Source organism: Globicephala melas, chromosome 11 (genome assembly GCF_963455315.2).
Source record: "Globicephala melas chromosome 11, mGloMel1.2, whole genome shotgun sequence".
In the NCBI taxonomy this organism is placed as follows: Eukaryota; Metazoa; Chordata; class Mammalia; order Artiodactyla; family Delphinidae; genus Globicephala; species Globicephala melas.
The window spans coordinates 18,317,466-18,336,091 of record NC_083324.2 but is presented as its reverse complement, the minus strand read 5'-3'; the positions used below and the strand labels follow the sequence as shown (position 1 = coordinate 18,336,091).

General features: G+C 43.2%; 1 protein-coding gene across 1 annotated transcript in view; it reads right to left on the bottom strand.

The window, feature by feature from the left end:
* Positions 1-2,447: 2,447 nt before the first annotated feature.
* RYBP (RING1 and YY1 binding protein) overlaps positions 2,448-18,626 on the bottom strand; it is a 75,059-nt gene continuing 58,880 nt past the window's right edge. The window contains exons 3-5 of the mRNA XM_030867729.2: positions 7,120-7,296; positions 6,927-7,025; positions 2,448-6,484 (exon numbers count right to left, since the gene is read on the bottom strand). Coding sequence (XP_030723589.1) covers positions 6,232-6,484; positions 6,927-7,025; positions 7,120-7,296 — 529 coding nt within the window. The 3' untranslated portion in view covers positions 2,448-6,231. The remainder of the gene's footprint in view (positions 6,485-6,926; positions 7,026-7,119; positions 7,297-18,626) is intronic.

The following is an 18,626-nucleotide window of genomic DNA, read 5'->3' as shown; positions in this document are numbered from 1 at the left end:
CCAAAGGTGTATCCTGTTGCTTCCAGGAATCACACCCGTTTGGTGTTCTGCCCTGTCATCTGAGAGCCCCCGAGTTGGCAGAACCGGTGTGACAGCCTGGGCAGGTCCTGGTCCAGCCTCCATGGCGGGCCGCTGGTCTGGCACTCAAAGCGACAGTGCTCAACGTCGGCCTCCTCCTCTAGTCCCGTTGTGAACTGTGTTAAGAGTTGGTGTTGGGGCTTCCCTGGTGGTGCAGTGGTTGAGAGTCCGCCTGCCGATGCAGGGGACGCGAGTTCGTGCCCCGGTCCGGGAAGATCCCACATGCCGCAGAGCGGCTGGGCCCGTGAGCCATGGCCGCTTAGCCTGCGCGTTCGGAGCCTGTGCTCCGCAACGGGAGAGGCCGCAACAGTGAGAGGCCCGCGTACCGCAAAAAAAAAAAACGAGTCGGTGCTGGGTATTTTGTTCTCTTCTTTCTGGACTCCTTCAAGCCTCTCAGCTGCCTTCTGCTTGGAATCCCTATGGCTCCGGCAAGTGCTCCACAACTGAACGGTTGATTCCAAACTGCCTTGTAGGTTTCCCCGATTGCTGTGGCTAAGGATGCCTGAGAGCTGTGTTGAGGTTTCAGAGGCTGAACTCAGCTGAAAAACAGTACCGTGATCAATCTGTGATGCCTGGCACAAGCTCGAGGTGGGGAGAACAGGGTGGGTGGTCCAGGTCAAAAGCACCCGTGCACCAATTTCAGCCCGTGCCCTTGTCTCCACACTCTGCCCTATTCGCTGTTTTTCAGAACCATGGTGGATGTGTAACCGGGCACTGGATGCCTTACAGCTTGGCTTCCGCCCCAGCCTTGCGGTTTATGCCTGGAGAGAAGGCAGGTTGACCAGGCAGAACACAACAGCTGGATGCCTACTTTCACTCTAGGGTCTACCCAGACCTGAGCCCCCTCCCTTCAATCTCTCTAGACATGGCCTACGATCTCTTCTAGAGAAATCAGAGCCTTCCCTGCAGTATTCAGTAGTTCGTTTCCACTGTGCTTACAGAGCCCAGGCTGCCGGGATGAAGACTGTCCTTTCCTGACAAACGTCATTAAGGGCAGCCAGATTAGAACCTGGCTTCTCTTGACAATTAACAAACAAGACCTTGATCAAGAGCGTTTAAGCCTAACACGACAATGGCTCTGAAGCTTTCCTTGCTATGATGTTAAAATTTCAGAGGAGCTCTTCAGAACTGCTGGGAGGTCAAGGATGAAACAGATGCAGGGCCTCCCTGACAGCCCTCTTCTCCTCGCTGCCCTTGTTTCCATGTTACAGGACAAGGAAAGCAGAGCACGGCCTGGTCACTTCCTGACTGAAGACATCATCCTACCCTTGACCAAGATTAATTCAGCAAGAGCTTCTTACCTCGATGGTGTCACACCCCGGCCACGGTATTCCTCAGTAGGGGTCTGGACATGCGGTATCAAGGCTGGGGTTTAGCTAAAGACAGGAGGGAAGAAGCCTTCCCCTCTCTTCTCATCTTCACAACCGGAAGGAATCCACTCTTCCTAAAAGACATCCTTGCACTTTCACTGTAGGGACCAACATCTTGCGGTACACCTCCATCTGGTGTGGGAAGCAGCCTCCGTTCTCCTCAAAAGGTGCTGCGGCAGCAGGGACCCTCAAAAAGGACTCCTCAGGTTTCAAGGAAAGCTGACCGGTCAGGGTACAGCCCATCACTTATCTGAGAGCACTGGGAAACATCAAAGACACACCACTTGCTCCCTGCTCTTCGATCCTTCCAGATCCTTTCCAAGATTCCCGAGGAGCCAGGAGCACAGACAAAAAAGAATGAAGTTTGCTAAGTTTTCTTTTACCAGGACAAACCCATTTTCCAATTACAGTCCTGCACCATTTATACTCTCCTCCTCTCCGTGCTAGTTCAAGTGCAGACTCAGGCCAAAGAACAGTAATCACAGATGACTCTTACGAGTGCTGTAAGTGACTTCCACATTCTTTGGAAGTGACTGTCTCAGCAGCAGTCTCCCTAGCCCCGGGCAATAAGCCGGTTTGTTTGTGGGGCTTTTAGGTTTGACACTGCATTTCCTTTACATCAGAGTCACAACTTACCTAACTGCAGTTGGCCAGAAATGGGTTGTCTTCTGAGGGTTTTCAGTCATGCACTGAATTAATCATCGTTACCCATCATCTCCACTTCCTTCCTTAAATCACTGCAACCTACCTCAAAGGATGCATTTACAGACACTAGCTCGCTTTCTTCCAAAGTTCGGCCATTCTTTGGTTCCATTATATTTTCTGCTGCAGCTCTGAGCCGTGCACTGAGACACCCAAATTAACTTCAGCATATGATAAACTCAAGTTCTTGGCCTCCTGTTCTACGGGGAATATTACACAAATGAAGAATTTGAGTACAAAAGTTAACTGTTTTCCTACGGGCTAAAGTCTACACAGACAAAAATAAAGATTTCAATGTAAATTTTACTATTTTATTTGTGAAAAAACTACAAGCAGAATTCATAAATAGACATTTCTATTTAAAGCAGGAAAACGATAAAGTGGCTTCTAATAACATAGTCGTGCACATGCCAGTAACAGGAATATATTAACATCTTTTATTTGCTAGACAAAGAGCAGTGTCCAATATAAATTTCCCCCAAACATTTAAGACCTGTGAATTTCTGACCAGTTCACAAAACCACCAACACTTTAGCATGAAGAAAAAAAACAAACCTAACAGACTGTCAGCTCTAAAGACGTTACAGAGCAGGAACTTCCAAAAGCGTTATACAAGCTGTCTTTCTGAGCAAATGAAAAATATAGCTCGTATAATACATTAACAAAAATTCACAAGGTAAGATTATGTTTTGACATACTTAACAAGCATTCTCTATTTGTCTCCAACAAACAAAGCTAAGGAAATAATGTAACCATCTTTACACAGTAAATTAAGGTTACAAGTCATACACAAGAACAGAACTGCTTGCGCATTAAAAACTGTTCAGCTCCATTGTCATACTCTAAATGTTGGCTCTTAAACCATTTTCGGTTACATACAAGCAAAGGTTATTATATAGTCAGCAATTAATAAATTTTCAATAATTTAAGATACGGTAGCTTAAAAAAGTAGACTGAGAATGGTCTTGATAAGGCAGGTGAAACATCTTAGTGGAACTAAACTCACAGAAGCTTCTGCCAATGTTTTGAATATCCAGATTGAAACTGAAAGATTTTGATTAAAATTTTTTGTGGGTGTCAAGATGTCTTTACCTTAATATTACTATTATTATTTTTTGAACTGCATGACTCAAGCAGAGCAGGTCAGATAAGCTCTGTGCGCGCACGCACGAGTGTGAAGGATTGTGTGGTATTAAAACGAATGGAAACTTGCAAGCGTAACACTGTGCTTTTGTTTGTTTTTATAACCTGCTTACTGTGCCGCTGAATACCAAGTATTTCTGGTCCTCTTTTAATATGTATCTTTATCACCTACACTAGTGTTTTTACACACTGCCTACTAATTGTAGGGCAAACTGCAAATGCAGAAAGTTACAGGAATTCCATTTCCAGAATACATGCCTGAGGGACGTCATCAATTTCAGAAATTAAAAGCCTAAGGTACCTACCACCTCACTACCGTAACAGAATCACACAACAGCAGCTAAAGGATGGGCCCAAGAACATCTGATTGCTGAGAGCAGTCCCACCGTGCGCTGCAGTTTCTACCAAAATGGCCATTTCATCCTCTCACCTGTTCTAAAGCAATCCTCCCCCTTCCTTCACCCCTCCCCATTCTTTAATTTATTCTTTATCACGGAGGCAAAACTGAAAAACCAAGACATTGGCAATGACTCAATTAGCAGCCTCTGAGTAGCTGGTGAACCAGCTTTTCCCACTAATCTCGGGGTCCAATCACTTTACATGAAACTAATTTTGAAAAAGTACACAGTGTTTCTGAACAAAGTGCAAACCAACACTTACTGGTTTCAAAAGCAGTGCAACCCACATGAGTTTGGTGACTTTTAAATTTTTTTAAAAAGTTAATTAAAAAACTTAGCAATTCCTTACACCTCTGGAAAATAAATATGGCTGACTAATTCACCCTCCCTGAGACCCTTAATAAAAGGAATATTAAAACTTTAGAAGGAATGTCTTTGCAATACCCCACTAATATTAAAATGTGGATTTAAAATTCATAGTCAAATCACTATGTATTCTATATCCTGATGCTTACAGAAAGCATCTGATTTCCTTTGGTTCATTAATAAATACTTTAAAAATGTATTTAAAAAGGTAAGTATAGCTTGCATCCCAGATGAAAGCAGTATTTTGAAAAGAGGGGGCGCACTGTCCGTGCATCTGAGTACAGGACCACAGCAACAAGTGGCACTGCTTTATCATCTATACCTTTGAGAGCAGAATTTAAACGATGGTACATTAGTGACTAAGGAATAGTTTTAATGTAAATGTGAAAGGAGCCTTCCTGTTGGCTACTCAAATCAAGCTGTTAATTTTTCTGTTTACTTGTTGCCTCCACAGACAGAAGTTACTTCTATTCTTAAGCAAACCAGGTTTTTCACACCAAAATGTGGCCTTTCATTACTAATCTGCTGCCCTCCCAGAAGTACCGTCAAATAAAGGAAGGTGACATCAAGTTCCCATGCTTGAAATGACTCTCAAGTCTATGAACTCTGCAGATATGAATGTAAGAGTCAAAGAGAAGACAGACCCTAAATCTAAACAAAGCAAAACAGAACATTTTTAAAATGAGGAGGGGTGGATTCATATTAGCGGTCTTTTTTTTTTCCCCGTGTTTGTTTTTGCAAGACAGTTTTTAAAAAGAGAGAGTGAAAAGAATCTTTTTTAAAAGAGAGTTTTACTCAAGCCATCTTTATGTTGAGGAAGAAAAAGATCACAGGCTCGCAGGAAGTAGGAGCTTTCCCTGCAACTCTGGCTGCCAGCACTTCAACCATTTATTCACCACTGAGTTCCTTCCCACAGCAGGGAATTGAGACGTGTCTCCCAACACTGAAAAGCTCCATGTGGGGACTGGATGTACTGGTTGATAACCTTTGTTCAGTAAAACAACAAGACTAGATTTTAAGAAAGAAAAAGAATTCTCACCACTGAAGGGGTAGGGTAAGGGAAACGAGGGGAAGTGAGGCAAACAAAGTTCCATTAAACAGAACACCACATGCAAAGTGGAGACAAGGATTTGCTTCTTGTATGGACGAAAAATACAGGTTACACAGTTTGAATCCTAAAACTAAGAGACAATTTATCAATTTACCTCAGACATGAGTAGAGGTCTGGAAAATGGATGGAATTCGAGTTACAGAATACCATAATTTCATGAATGCTTATGTAAGAACAGCAATGTTAACATGTAACCGTAATTTACACGAATACTTGGCATTCTGGAGCTAGTTTCGTTACTTTTGACTGATCAAAGCCCTCCCAACTAAACCACTTGTGATTTGTCAGTTATTCCATCGCAAATGCAGGCTATCTGGAGCAGTCTTTAATTTGAGATCACATTGTTTAAAAAATATATATTTTTCTATCGTCCAGTACTCTTTAGACAGATGAGAAAGTCAAGTTCCCACGTGGGTTGGAACATACTTCACGTAAGACTGATTTTAACTTAATTTCAGCACTTTCATAGAAGGGACCGTCCCAGATCTGTAACTGTTCAATGTTGTATTCACTTCACAGTGTATCAAGCACCAGCGTTGCCATGGATTGGTTTCAAATAACCCTTTATATATAATTTTATATTTATATATATATAGTTATATCAAAACTGATAGTACATAGTATAACTGGAAGAAAGAACTAAACTTAAAAGGATATGCTGAAAGGATGGAGTCTGTGAACACAATAAATAAAAGCTCCCTCCCCCTCCCACCCCACTCCCCCCCAACAAAACAAAAACAAAAACCAGTTGTAATGTACATGGAAAATTGTGCACAGCAGATTTTTTTTTTATATAAAAAGTAGATTCAGGAGCACATCCAATTATAAATGATTGTTAGGAAAATCATATAAAACAATGGAATACATAAAAGTGTCAAGAGTAATCGTCAGGGTGCGAAATTCCTTGGGGGCCAGATGCCCATGGCAAGCAGAAATTATCCTGGCAGCATCACTAAGAGGTCGATGTCCACAGAAGATTCTCCAGGGGTGCAAGCGGCATGGGCAGGTGGAGGATGTGAATTTCATACCCTGATTCATAGTTTTCACAACTCCATGTGCAATTTCAGAAAGATTCATCATTTACTGCTGACATGTCGCCCTTTGGCGTGGAGGAACGGGAGGAACCCTTGTCTGTGCTCTCCGACCCCGAGCTGCTCTGGTTCTGCTGTTCTGACCCTGCACTGGAGGTCACTGTGGATGAGGAGGTCGAGGAGGAGCGAGTCTTTTCCTTAAAGTCTGTGATAATGACGGTGACGTTGCCCACAGTTACTGCCAACTGCTGTGCGGTGCTCCTGTCCACGTTTTTCAGCCGGGGCCTGAAAGCAACACCACAGGGGAAGAGCCCATGAAATCGGCTACGGATGCAAAGGACTTCTGGCCCAACATCACCCCGCCACACACACAGACTGCATGACGCTGTGGCAATGAATCTAAAACGCCAGCACGGATACCAGCGCTTACTACCATATCTGCCGACTAAGAAGCGCAGCAAGAAACGAAACCGCCAATCAGTTAGCAAAGCTTCGGATCACTGCAAAATTATTATCAATTTATCTTTCTCCTGTTTTGGACTCAGTGATATAAAAGCAGCTCATATCTATGTGCATGTACTTTGAAAGTTAACAGTCCCACTGCCCCAGCTCTTCACCCCACCCCTTCTTAGCCTACAAACCCACAGGCACAAAACCACCCCTGACTCTTGATTATGAGCAGGTGAATCAGGGCAGCGACGTGGTATTTCACTCTAGTTTCAAATACCTTGAGGTGTGATTCGTTTCACTGGTCTTTGTTGTAGCATTTGCAGACTGTATACTGTTCGCTTCGCTAGGAGGATCTTTCAGAATATCGGACTTTGGTCTAAATGGGGAGACAGAAAAAGAGGCATTTAAAAGACATCTTTGATTCACCTGCAAAATAACATAGTACTGTACTGAGTTACCGAAGAACTTACTTTGTTTTTTTGTTGGTATTTTTCTTGGTAACACTAGGACTAATTTCTTTATCTTTCTCGGGTTTCTCTTTGTCTTGCTTTTCAACCTTCTCCTTCTTCTCCTTTTTAGGGGGTGGTGGAGTGGCATACTGTTGGGCCACTTGCTGGGCCACCAGCTGAGAATTGATCCGAGGTTTTCTAAAACATTCAAGAAAAGATGTCTCATTATTTGCTTTTTAACTGTTTCTTTAATTTTAAAATTTTGGTCTCATAATTTTTAGGTATTCTATTACTGGTATCCAGCAACTCAAACTAAATTATATGATGTTTTATTATTTCCAGATAGTATGGTTAAGTCCATAAAACTTTTCCTCTTTCAAATCCACTCTCCGTACATCCACCTTTAATGACATAAACACACGCGCTCACACAAACATACATATCCCTGTGCAGTCAAGACTTTCAGCCAATTAAAACATGACGCTGCTTCTAAGAGAAGCAGCTTCTGAGAACACTACTTCTTTTGAGCTGTCAAGATTATACTGACTGACAGCTTTCAAATACTTCTGCCGCAGAGGGTTAATCCCATTTTATTAAATGGACACTGGTAATCCCTTGAAAAGAGAATGAAATTAGAAGTGTGACATTCACTCCTCAATCTAATTATTCCGACTTGGTCTGCTCCCCTGCTGCTCTGTGACTGGCACAGACAACACGTATCGAGCAATAAAAGGTAACTGTGGTTCATACGAGCTTCCAAGGGGGTGAAGACAAAGTCACTATAAAAACATCTTAGACAAGTGGTACATTCATTGTGCCATAAACCATTATGTCTGCACCAGTCTCCAACTGACACTGGCTCTTAGCACTATTGTTTACAAATTCTAAACGGTGCCAAACGCTTCTCACAGTGCATGACCATTCGGACCCAAATGGCAAAGGGAGAAAGGAAAACCTAGGCGCTATTTCTATACATTATTAATTTTCAAAGACGTTAGCATCTAGATCGACACTTACAATATAATAAATTCTCCAAGTACAAGGTAGAAAACACATATCTAAGTGGGTTATTAATGAGGTGAAGCAACCACCTGCCATGATGTAATGACCCCCTTCAGACCCCACGTCCCCCTCTGTTCCCAACGATGAAGGCACTGGCCAGAGAAAAATAACTGGACAGACAAGGTCTGCCTCATCAATGAGAGAGCCAGCGGTGGAAGAATGGAAATAGAAAAAAATTTAAAAAAAAAGCCTACGAAAAACAAAACAGAAGTTTCTTTCTTAAATAATTCCGCCATTTTTTTTTCAAGAAAACAAAAAGAGTTGCTAGGTACAGGACACGCTGGCTCCTAAATTAAGCACAGTTACTGAAGCACCTCTTGGGAGGAGGTGTGATGTGGCGAAGAAGAAATACAGGACGAGGAGGGGACAGACACCTACTCCTTGACTTCATCAAGGCCAGCCTGCTAGGGGAAGACACTGGGTTTGTTCTGAGTGTCTCAGTGCTGGCTCCACAATAGTGTGGCTTTGCAGGAAACACACCAACAAAGGAGCAATCCCAGAGCAAGTTTCCTATTGGTCTCCAGCAAACACAGGCCTTGGTTACGGCGGCATACGACGAAGCCCACAACGGGTACGGTCACCTCAGGCTGGACCACAAGCAGCCTCACATGCCACTGAGCAAGGGATTCAAACATGTGAAGTGCCCCGAGATAAAGGGAGGAAGGTACTTAATACTCTAAACTCCCGCCCCTCAAGTGAAAGGTGAAAGGTAACATTCTTTTTTCACAGGTTCTAACAAAGGCAGCAGCAGCCATTCTAACACATTCTTCTCTTTCAAAGAGGAAGTGTATCTGTTAATACTTACAGAGAAGATAATCACCACTACAAACTATTTCACAAGTATTCACAGGGAACACAAACAGACCAGCTGTCTACAGGGATTACCAAGCAGTTTAAATCAGAGTTTAAACAAACTGTCATATACTAACCAATACTCAGGTGTCAAAATGAAATAACTCAGCCAAGTGAAAACTAACTAACTAAATAAATAAAACTTTATGAAAAACTACACCTTGAGGGAGACTTTCAATTAAGCCGGTATGTGTACTTCACTGCATGGAAGTCTGACAAGAGAAGACAACTGGACACCAGTCCAAGACCACCTGCAACAGCGAGAAGAACCAACGGCACGTGGCACACCAGACGCTTGCCCCAGAGAAACCACCCCCGGCCCCATCACCAGGCCCACCCAGTCTGAGTTAGGGGGGCCTGCCTCACTCCAGCATGTCCTACAGAGTTCTATGATGTCAGTTAGCACGCCGCACTGTAACTGTCAATCAAATGCACACTCCTGAATGGCATGACCGTGTCTTAATCAGCCTTCTCTATGGCATTCAGCACAGTACCAGGTACCCAATAAAATTACCTACTGGATGAATAAAGGATAAACGAAAATTTCAGAGAAAGACAAAGTAGGATAAGGACTGAGGAAAGGGCCCAAGCTTTGGTGATCAAGAAGTCAACTGCCGACTTTCAGGAGAGCAAGCCACACACTATCAGGGCTGCAAAGAGGAAGGAACTACAGGATGTCAGAGGAATAATCTAGAGGCGGCCAACAGGAACCCTTTTGAGAACTGTGGTGCTGAGGTAAAGGACAGCCCTGCCACTGCAGAAAGGGGTCAGCAGGGTTTGAGGTTATTTCCTTGGGAACAGGAGGCTTAAATCATGTTGTACACTGAAGAGGGAGAAAGACTGAAGGCAGGCAGAAGAGAGGGGTTAGCCATGGGGCAAAGGAGAGAAAGCATACAATCAAGAAAAGCACTGGGGGCTTCCCTGGTGGCGCAGTGGTTGAGAGTCCGCCTGCCGATGCAGGGGACGCGGGTTCGTGCCCCGGTCCGGGAAGATCCCACATGCCGCGGAGCGGCTGGGCCCGTGAGCCATGGCCGCTGAGCCTGCGCGTCCAGAGCCTGTGCTCCGCAACGGGAGAGGCCACAACGGTGAGAGGCCCGCGTACCGCAAAAAAAAAAAAAAGAACAAGTGCTGCGATTGGGATTGACATGTATACACTGATGTGTAAAAAACTGATGACTAATAAGAACCTGCTGTATAAAAAAATAAATAAAATAAAAATTAAAATAAAAATTAAAAAAAAAGCAAAGCACTGGGAAAGGAACAGAGACTTTCTTCTGAGATGGGAGGGATGCTAGGTACTGGGGGATTATTGGCAGAATATTGGCAGAATATGGGAATGAGAGATCAGAGGAGAGATCCTGAAGCAATGGACATCAGAAGTGGTACCTGGGTTGGTGAGCAGCTGGCACTACCAGCAGAACAGAGAGCTAGGGGAGAGCAAAGAGGAAAGGAAGTCACCCTCGTCTCACAAACAGCCCCTAATGGCAGGCACCTGATGCACCTGCAAGCGGCTCTCAACCACCCAGACGCCGTGCTGATCCAAGATGGATTATCCCTTCACAGGCGGCTTGCCGAGGCCATGGGCAAAGCATGGGCAACAGGCCAGGTGCCTGTCTCGTACTCCTCCCGTGGACGACCACTCTCTAACATTTCAGCAGGGCAAGCAAACCCTCAGAATTTTTCAGTGCACGCACCACAATCCAGCATCTGTAGGACAGTATGTATACACACACACGGTGACATAAACTGCACCTCAAATGCAGCACGTGTGCACAACCGCACGGATGTCCTCACTTGTTCCTAAGAAAATGATGTCTGACTAGAATAGTGAAAGAAGTGTGCCTCCTCTCTAATGGGCAACCAAACTGAAACTTCACAAATGAAAAGGACCCAAGGCTCACTGGGATCAGATTATTACCAAGAAATATGGGATGTCTGCTAAAAGCACCTGTTTTGTTTCACAAGTACGTCTGTGTTCTCAGCGTCCTCAAATAACAACCTAGTAATTCTTCCATCATCACTTGCTCCTTCCCCACAAAAACCCTCACCAACAGGTGGGAATCTATTATTTTAATTATTAGAGTGGTTTTTTCAAACTAGTTCCCCCAACAAACCCCACAGTCCTTCTCGGATCAGGGAACGGGGTGAGGTGGGGAAACCACCGAATTCATTTTGAAATGGTGCACTGCTGCTGAACACAATGCGTAACTTTGAAGAAGGTGAAGAAGTGAGAAGGGTCGTCGGTGGGAGACCCTCCAAAGGTGCCACCCTGCATGAACTGCTGTGGCAGCTCCTGCCATCCGTCCCCTACTTATTCCCAGGCCGGAGCATTCTGACGGCATGAGGATGGGAACGTGCCACCTCCACGGAGAGCCACGCACGCCGCACCCCAGCTGGCCGCGTTCTCCAGGTTAGATGCTGTGAACTGCCGTCGAGCAGCAGGCCAGGACCACCTCACAGCCAAAACAGGACAGGCACACTACGGAGCCAGAGTCAGCACAGCATCCTCCAGAGCACAACTGATTGTCTCTGTTTTACCAATTAAGGAGACTGAAAGCAGAAAGATCAAGAACCTTGTCTAAGGTTCACAGTAAGTGGCTAAACTGGGATTTTTTAACCCAGATCCACCTGAACTTTTCAAAGCCTCCTCTTATTTATTTATTTATTTATGGCTGTGTTGGGTCTTCATTGCTGCACACAGGCTTTTTCTAGTTGCGGCGAGCAAGGGCTACTCTGTTGCAGTGTGCGGGCTTCTCATTGCAGAGCACGGGCTCTAGGCGCACGGGCTTCAGTAGTTGTGGCACACGGGCTCAGTAGTTGTGGCTCACGGGCTCTAGAGCGCAGGCTCAGTAGTTGTGGTGCACGGGCTTAGCTGCTTGGTGGCGTGTGGGACCTTCCCGGACCAGGGATCGAACCCGTGACCCCTGCACTGGCAGGTGGATTCTTAACCACCACGCCACCAGGGAAGTTCCCAAAGACTCCTCTTATGAAAGTAACTTCAAATGAGTCTCCCCACCGTTTGTGTGTGTCGGGGGGCGGGGAGGGGGCACAGGGTACTAGGGATGGAAGACCCAGGTCAACTCAGGCTACGGTTTCAACAGATACCTGCCCAAGAATTCCAGCACTCTCGTTAGCCCCACCATCTTCACTGGGGTAAGAAGAGGACTACTTGGTTGTCCTTAAGGGGAGAGAAAAGGGCACGGGGAGAGGAGATGGCAAAGTATGTTTTCCAATGTCTTTTAACATTTCCTGTAAGGAAAGAACCCTTATCATGATATTTAACACTGCTGATCGGTGAGAAATAGTTACTTCCCACAGATTTACACTGCTCAGTGCAGTCTTTTAAGTGTCGTACAACACACTGTATATAGCTCACTTAATGGGCAGAATTTCCAGCATATTGCAGGACGTCAATTCTTCAATACGGAGCTGAGAGTCTGGGGTTCTCCAAAATTACCTAAGTTTCCCAACTAACAAATCTTAAACTAGCAATTAACAGCTTTCCCAATACAGGGGAAAACATTAGATCAAAGAACATGGCTTATTGCTTCTGGTGACTACACCTCAAAGCCCATTAATCACCACCAACTAAAACAGACAAACAAAAAGCCCTATTTGACCAGAAATACTATACAGTATGTAACATGGGGCCTGGTTTCCTTTATAAGTACGTTTGCCAACAAAAGTTTTTTGCTATCTTCTTCAAAACTGTATTTTTTTAATAAAAAATTTTTAGGCTTCTGAAAATTGTTTCATACCTTTATTGTTGCTTTTCCAATAGAGTTTACAAAGGAAAATCTGCTGTGACATTTCAGTAATAGACATCATCAGGAAATCTTGTCTATTTATTTGCATTTGAACAGCTAATATTTCAGAGAAGAACTGATTCCACAAAGTGAAGCAAATCTTTATCAAGGGACATCCTTAATTTTTGAAAACGAAAAATTTCACACAAACACAAATGAGAGCAAAAAACAAGCTATCTTCCTGGATTGCTCTGGGGGAACATGGGCAAACCATATGTTTCCCCCATACAACACTTTCCTTCTCCACTGTGTGCTCAGGGGAACGTGAAATCTGTGATCATTTCTCATGTGCTTTTCTGTATCTCAGCTCCCACAAAGAGAAACAGGACAAAGCCATCTTCTCGTAGTTCAGGCAACAAAGAGCAATAACAAATCTTTTTTTTCCTTGATTATGTCCAGCTCTTCCTAAACTAACATTTGTGTGTTTTGTTCACTTATGGAATTCCATTTTCAGTTAAAATACCCTAAAGGCTCTGAAATCACACAATCAACTTATCCATTAAAAAAGAAAAAAGTACCCTGCAACTTACAAAACATCTTTGCCAAGTTAACTGACACTGCCCTTGAGTTCTGCCATCGTCCTTACCTCCCCCACCAAGCCCTTCCTCGCCTTGGCAATCTGTTGGTTGAAAAATTAGCAATTTCCAGGACTGCACTACTCTGAAAATGCCTGTCCATTTAGCTCACTCTACCAGGAGCCCACGAGTCTTTGAGATCACATCATGGCTCTGTAATTAAAAGGAGGCTTCTCCACATGACCCATTTCCCCGTCCCTCCAGTCAAAAGGTTATTCTACACGTGCGCATTGGACTAACTAGGATGCATCTTACCTCCCCACCAATGACTGAACTTCTGTATTACTGAGCCCCCGATACACGTGCGCACGCACACACACAAACACACACCAGCTGGGAACACAGCAGAGTACTCTGCACAGCCGTTACCGACTAAAATATTTTGAAAATGAAATGGGAATAGAAAATACAACCTCAGGGAAGCGGGTGGGCCAAATGTGTAAAATGCGTTATAAACTGCACAACTTTTTTTCTTTGCAGAAGTACCTGTTAAAGCCATAATTAGGGTAAACAGATCTGATCTCTGTCTGCATACAGTATGTATTCCAAGTTAAAAGAAGCTGCGCATCCATTTTCACGCCAGCTATTGCCTGTATTTAGCTCCAAGGCCATGTAAGCGTTAAGATTCAGGGTCTGTCCCAGCAACACTGCCAACCACACACTACTGGCTCCTGGCTTCAGTGAGCACAACAGAAAAGAGGCCCTACAAGAGCAACTCGCTTTCTGTTCATTTTACCCACCCGCTGCTGACCCATTGTAAGTTACATACCAAAGATAAAGCAGAGAAGAAATGCTGTGAACACAGAAGTCAGGATTCTGGCTCCAACATCAATGACCATGAGATCTCAAAGGGTGACACAAGACTTCTTTTAAACTCTAGACATGCACAGGTAGAACAGATTTGAAGTAATTAGGCTACTTTAGGGCTCTTTCCCCTCCACCTATACTTATATTTTAGCAACTACTGCCTCACTTTATCCTCAACAATTCTAAAAGGTATGTTACACAACCACTAGTATTCTCAGTTTAAAAAGAGAGAGAGGATTTACAACTACACCAGAGACTATTAGTCTGGTAGTCTTTCAGGTGTACCATGCTAGGCTGAGAGTTTTGTAACAAAGGGTTTTAATCTCATGAAAATTTCTGTACCTTTTCATATTTGATTCACTGTTATAGTACAGTTATTACTAAGAATCACCCAGGTGAGTCAATCCAGCCCAATGAAGAATAACAGATGAGGAAATATGGCAGATAATCTAGTTTCGTAAATAAGTTCCCAGGGAGTTTCTAGGTAAGCACTTACTTTGCCACTATTTTAAAGGGCTGATCATCTTAAGAGACCAATGGACAAATATTCATCTGTTCAGTTATGGGATGAAACCACAAAAAGAATCTGACTGGAGCTTCCCTGACGCAGGAAACATAAGACCTTGTACTAGTTGTCAGTCCCAGTGACTAGGATGCTCTTTCAGCTTGCTGATTTAGGCTCACTTCAACATTACTCAGACCTAGCTGGCTTTGCTTTGGAAAGATGAATACTCATGGCCTTCCTTCCCCAGAGCTGCTGTTGCCACAGAGTCAGGCCACGCTACACCAGGGTAATACGAAACTTCTATGACCCTGTGACCTTCACTGCTACAATCATACACTGCGTGGCATTATTAAATTCTCTCTGCTCCCCAAATAGTATCTTTTCTTGCTGTTCTTTTCTCTCCTAAATAGTTCTTTGGCCTCTCATGTAAACACCTGTTTTCATGAAATTTCTCAAATCTTCTACAACGAGCCACTGGGTGGCCTGAAGGGGTCTGAGTTCATCTTCTAGGTTACTCTTTGCTGCCAATATACATCCTGGACTCAGGAGAACCACTCTGCCTTGTACCAGAAAACTAAAATTTCCCCCTTAATTCGGACTCCAACTATCAAATTAAAAAAAAGAAAAGAAAAAACCGTCAAGCCATCCCCTTTATTCCACTTATCTCTCCATCCTCACCTTCACAGGTAAATAGGGCGAGTACAGACTTTGGAGTTAGGACAGCCTTTGGACTTTATCCAGACTCTGCTATTGAGCTTGGGTAAATTACTCAAAATGGAAATGGGACCACACCTAATATATCAGGGCTGAAATCAAGATTAAAGGAGGTAAAGTTCTCTTAGCTCGTCATAGTACATGTACACAGAACATGCAGATATTCCACAAAATAATTCCCCTTAAAAGTAATATCTACGTTTCAAAGCACTAACTTTTCCAGCTGTAGATGCATCTACTACCCTTCCACAGACACAGGGAGGGCAAAGGAAATATTTACAAATAAAAGAAGCTGCTAAGCTCTGCCCTATGGAAATGGCTCTAGAGACAGAAATCCCTCACGTAGCTTAGTGTCCTAAGTTAATCATGCTGGCTGGGAGCAGAGGCAGCACTAAGGATCCTCATTGACTTAGCTGTCAGTTTTTCTGCATTACTTCAGACAGAATTTTGGTTTTGCAGATATTCCTTTTAAAAGAGAATGCCTTTAGGGGAGGCTACCGGACTTCAATTTTACAATACTATACGTGGTATTGCACAAACTCACCAGATACAACTTGGTTAGAAACAACTGGCTCCAAGAGAACTAACACAAGCATCCTTAACAACACAATCTGAAATGTTCTACTACAGATTCAAAATTATCAATGTATTCAAATGTCTCTTATGCTCTGAAAACACACTTACTTAAAAAGTACTTGAGCACCAGTAACTGTCGGCACTGTAACTTTTCTGCAACTCTGGAACATATGTTCAGAAAGTAAAAGGAGCTACAAGTGGTTGAGGCTCTTGAAAACAAAACCCTTATTTTATAAACGAAGCTGGCAGCAATGGAGAGAGAGCCTAGTCCAGGTTGGTTCTCAAAGTGTGGCCCAGAGACTCCTGGGGGTATTCAAGAACCTTTGAGGAGGGTCCACAAGGCGAAAACTATTTCTATAATAATTACCTCCACAGTAATACTTGCCTTTTCATTTTCCAAAGACTAAATGACACGTGACATCACTGCTCTGAGAGCTAATGGAATGTATGTTTGTATATTCCTGTGTTCTAAACATTGCTCAGTTTTAAGTTCTGATGTGGAAAGTATCTACAGGTATAGCCAACATGAGCAAAAGCTACTTGGGGTCCATAATAATTTTAAACAGTGCAAGAGATCCTCTGACCAAAAAGCTGGAGAGCTGCTACCCTAGGACCATGACAAATATTTTACTGTGCAAGTCTGCTGCTTCATCACAGGTAAAGAAAGAAGAGGTTTTCTTCAGAAGACAACTTCTAAAACAACTCAAGCTTAAATTCTTGCTCAGCAAAACTGCAAAAAAACCAAACAAAAAACAACAAAAAAACCCCACCACCATGAAAAGCAGCATCACCTCCAAACGCAGCTTAAGAAAACATTTCAAAGAAAAAATTTTCAACTTCCTAAACACAAGCACAACTTTCAAGAACAAGGCTTAAAAGTATTTCAACCACAGACTATAAATCTGGCTTCCTTCCATTTCCTCTCCCCTGTGGTGCCTAAAATAACAGAATTTCATTGTGGTCATTCAAATATTTAAAGTAAATGTCCCATAATAAATATGCCCTTTAGATCTCTCACAGCATTTCTCCCAAAGTAAATCCACTGACAAAGAATGGACTAGTTGACATCATGTGAAGAAAAATGTTTCCTAAATTGTTTTCAAAATGGACCTTCTTTGAAGATGGCTAACTGCCATTTCTTTCCGATACCTGCCATTCCAAATTTTCAATACAAATTTTATTCTACAGTAAAAGACTTTGGTGTTAAGACTGGAAAGGTGTTTTGCTGGCTGAGGATTTCTTCTGAGCAGTGTTAGGATCGCTGCCACGCTTGAGGCAGTGTGAGAATTACAGTAGCTGCTGTATTGTGACTACAGAAGTGGTGGAGACACACCTCCCCTCGCCTGCCTCCTTGAGGAGGAGAAGTCCATGTAGGTTACCAAATCCCAACTCTCTGGGCCAGCATCCCTACTTCCGGAAGCCCATCTGAGTAAAGGAGCAGAGAGAGATGTAACATTCCTCGTGCTGTCTCTTGTCCTGGTTTCACCTCCGGCATTTGGGCTTATGTTTCCAAATTCATCAAACAGACTTTTCCTGGTGTCTACTCTATGCCAAGGCAGGCGCTCTGCACTCTGAGTACGGGTGTATGCTTCTTTTCCAAGAAGCTGATAAAATATGACGCTTTAGATTTCAACGGCCAAGATCTCTGTTGAGGGTCCCTTGTGTTTTCTGGGCTGCTCCCTGTCACACAAGTTGGATCATAGGACTTAGCAGGCTGAGGTGCCTCAGCTCTCTCCTCTGCTTTCTGTATTTATTTTAGAATCTAACTCCATGACCTTGGATGAATTACATACTCTCTCCAGACTGCAGTTTCCTCATTGATAAAAGAGATCAGAATAGAGTAAGTAAGCAATCTCTATGGCTCCTTCAGCTCAGATACTTGTATTCAATATTTAATAAAAACAATAGAGTTATTTGTTCTTAACATACAGGCAAGTTTGCGTTAAGTACATTCTACAAACTACACTGCTGGTTTAGTGACTTTGATATGACCTCTCCCAATCTCCCCAGAAGATACACAAAATTACCTTATAAATCATGCAAATGATTTTAAGAAGGATCACAAGACACTACAAATCTCTTCGCAAACCATATATCTTCAGATGCAAATAAACTTGATGATGTATCAAGTCTTTCTCCAAGAAACTATACTAAAGCAACCCAATCTGCTCTGAAAATTCCTTTATAGCTGTCAGAGATCCCATTTAAAATGCACGTAACCATTTTGAAATTACAGTTCATGTCACAAAACTGGGCACCTACAAAGCACACAGAAGAATTTGTAATTCTTCAGAGGGAACCCCCCCCCAAAAAAAACACTATTTAGATAATTTAAATAAATCCAAGATCTAACAAACCAGTTGTCCTCTTCAGGTCTTGGTTTTCTCACCTGTAAAATTAGAGGGTTGGACTAAATTAAGGTAATCTTAAGGATTCCCTCAAACCTAATCCTTAAAACGAAACAAAAACATGTACTAGAAAATAAGAGTTATAACAAACAGGCTAGTTCAGGGTCAAATTATAATGGGTTTCCTAAATCGCTGGTAGTCAAAACTTTCTAAAAGCCTATCATCACTTTGGAAGGATGTCTACTGCATGGTCTCTCAACCACAGCGCTGGTGGCATGTTAGA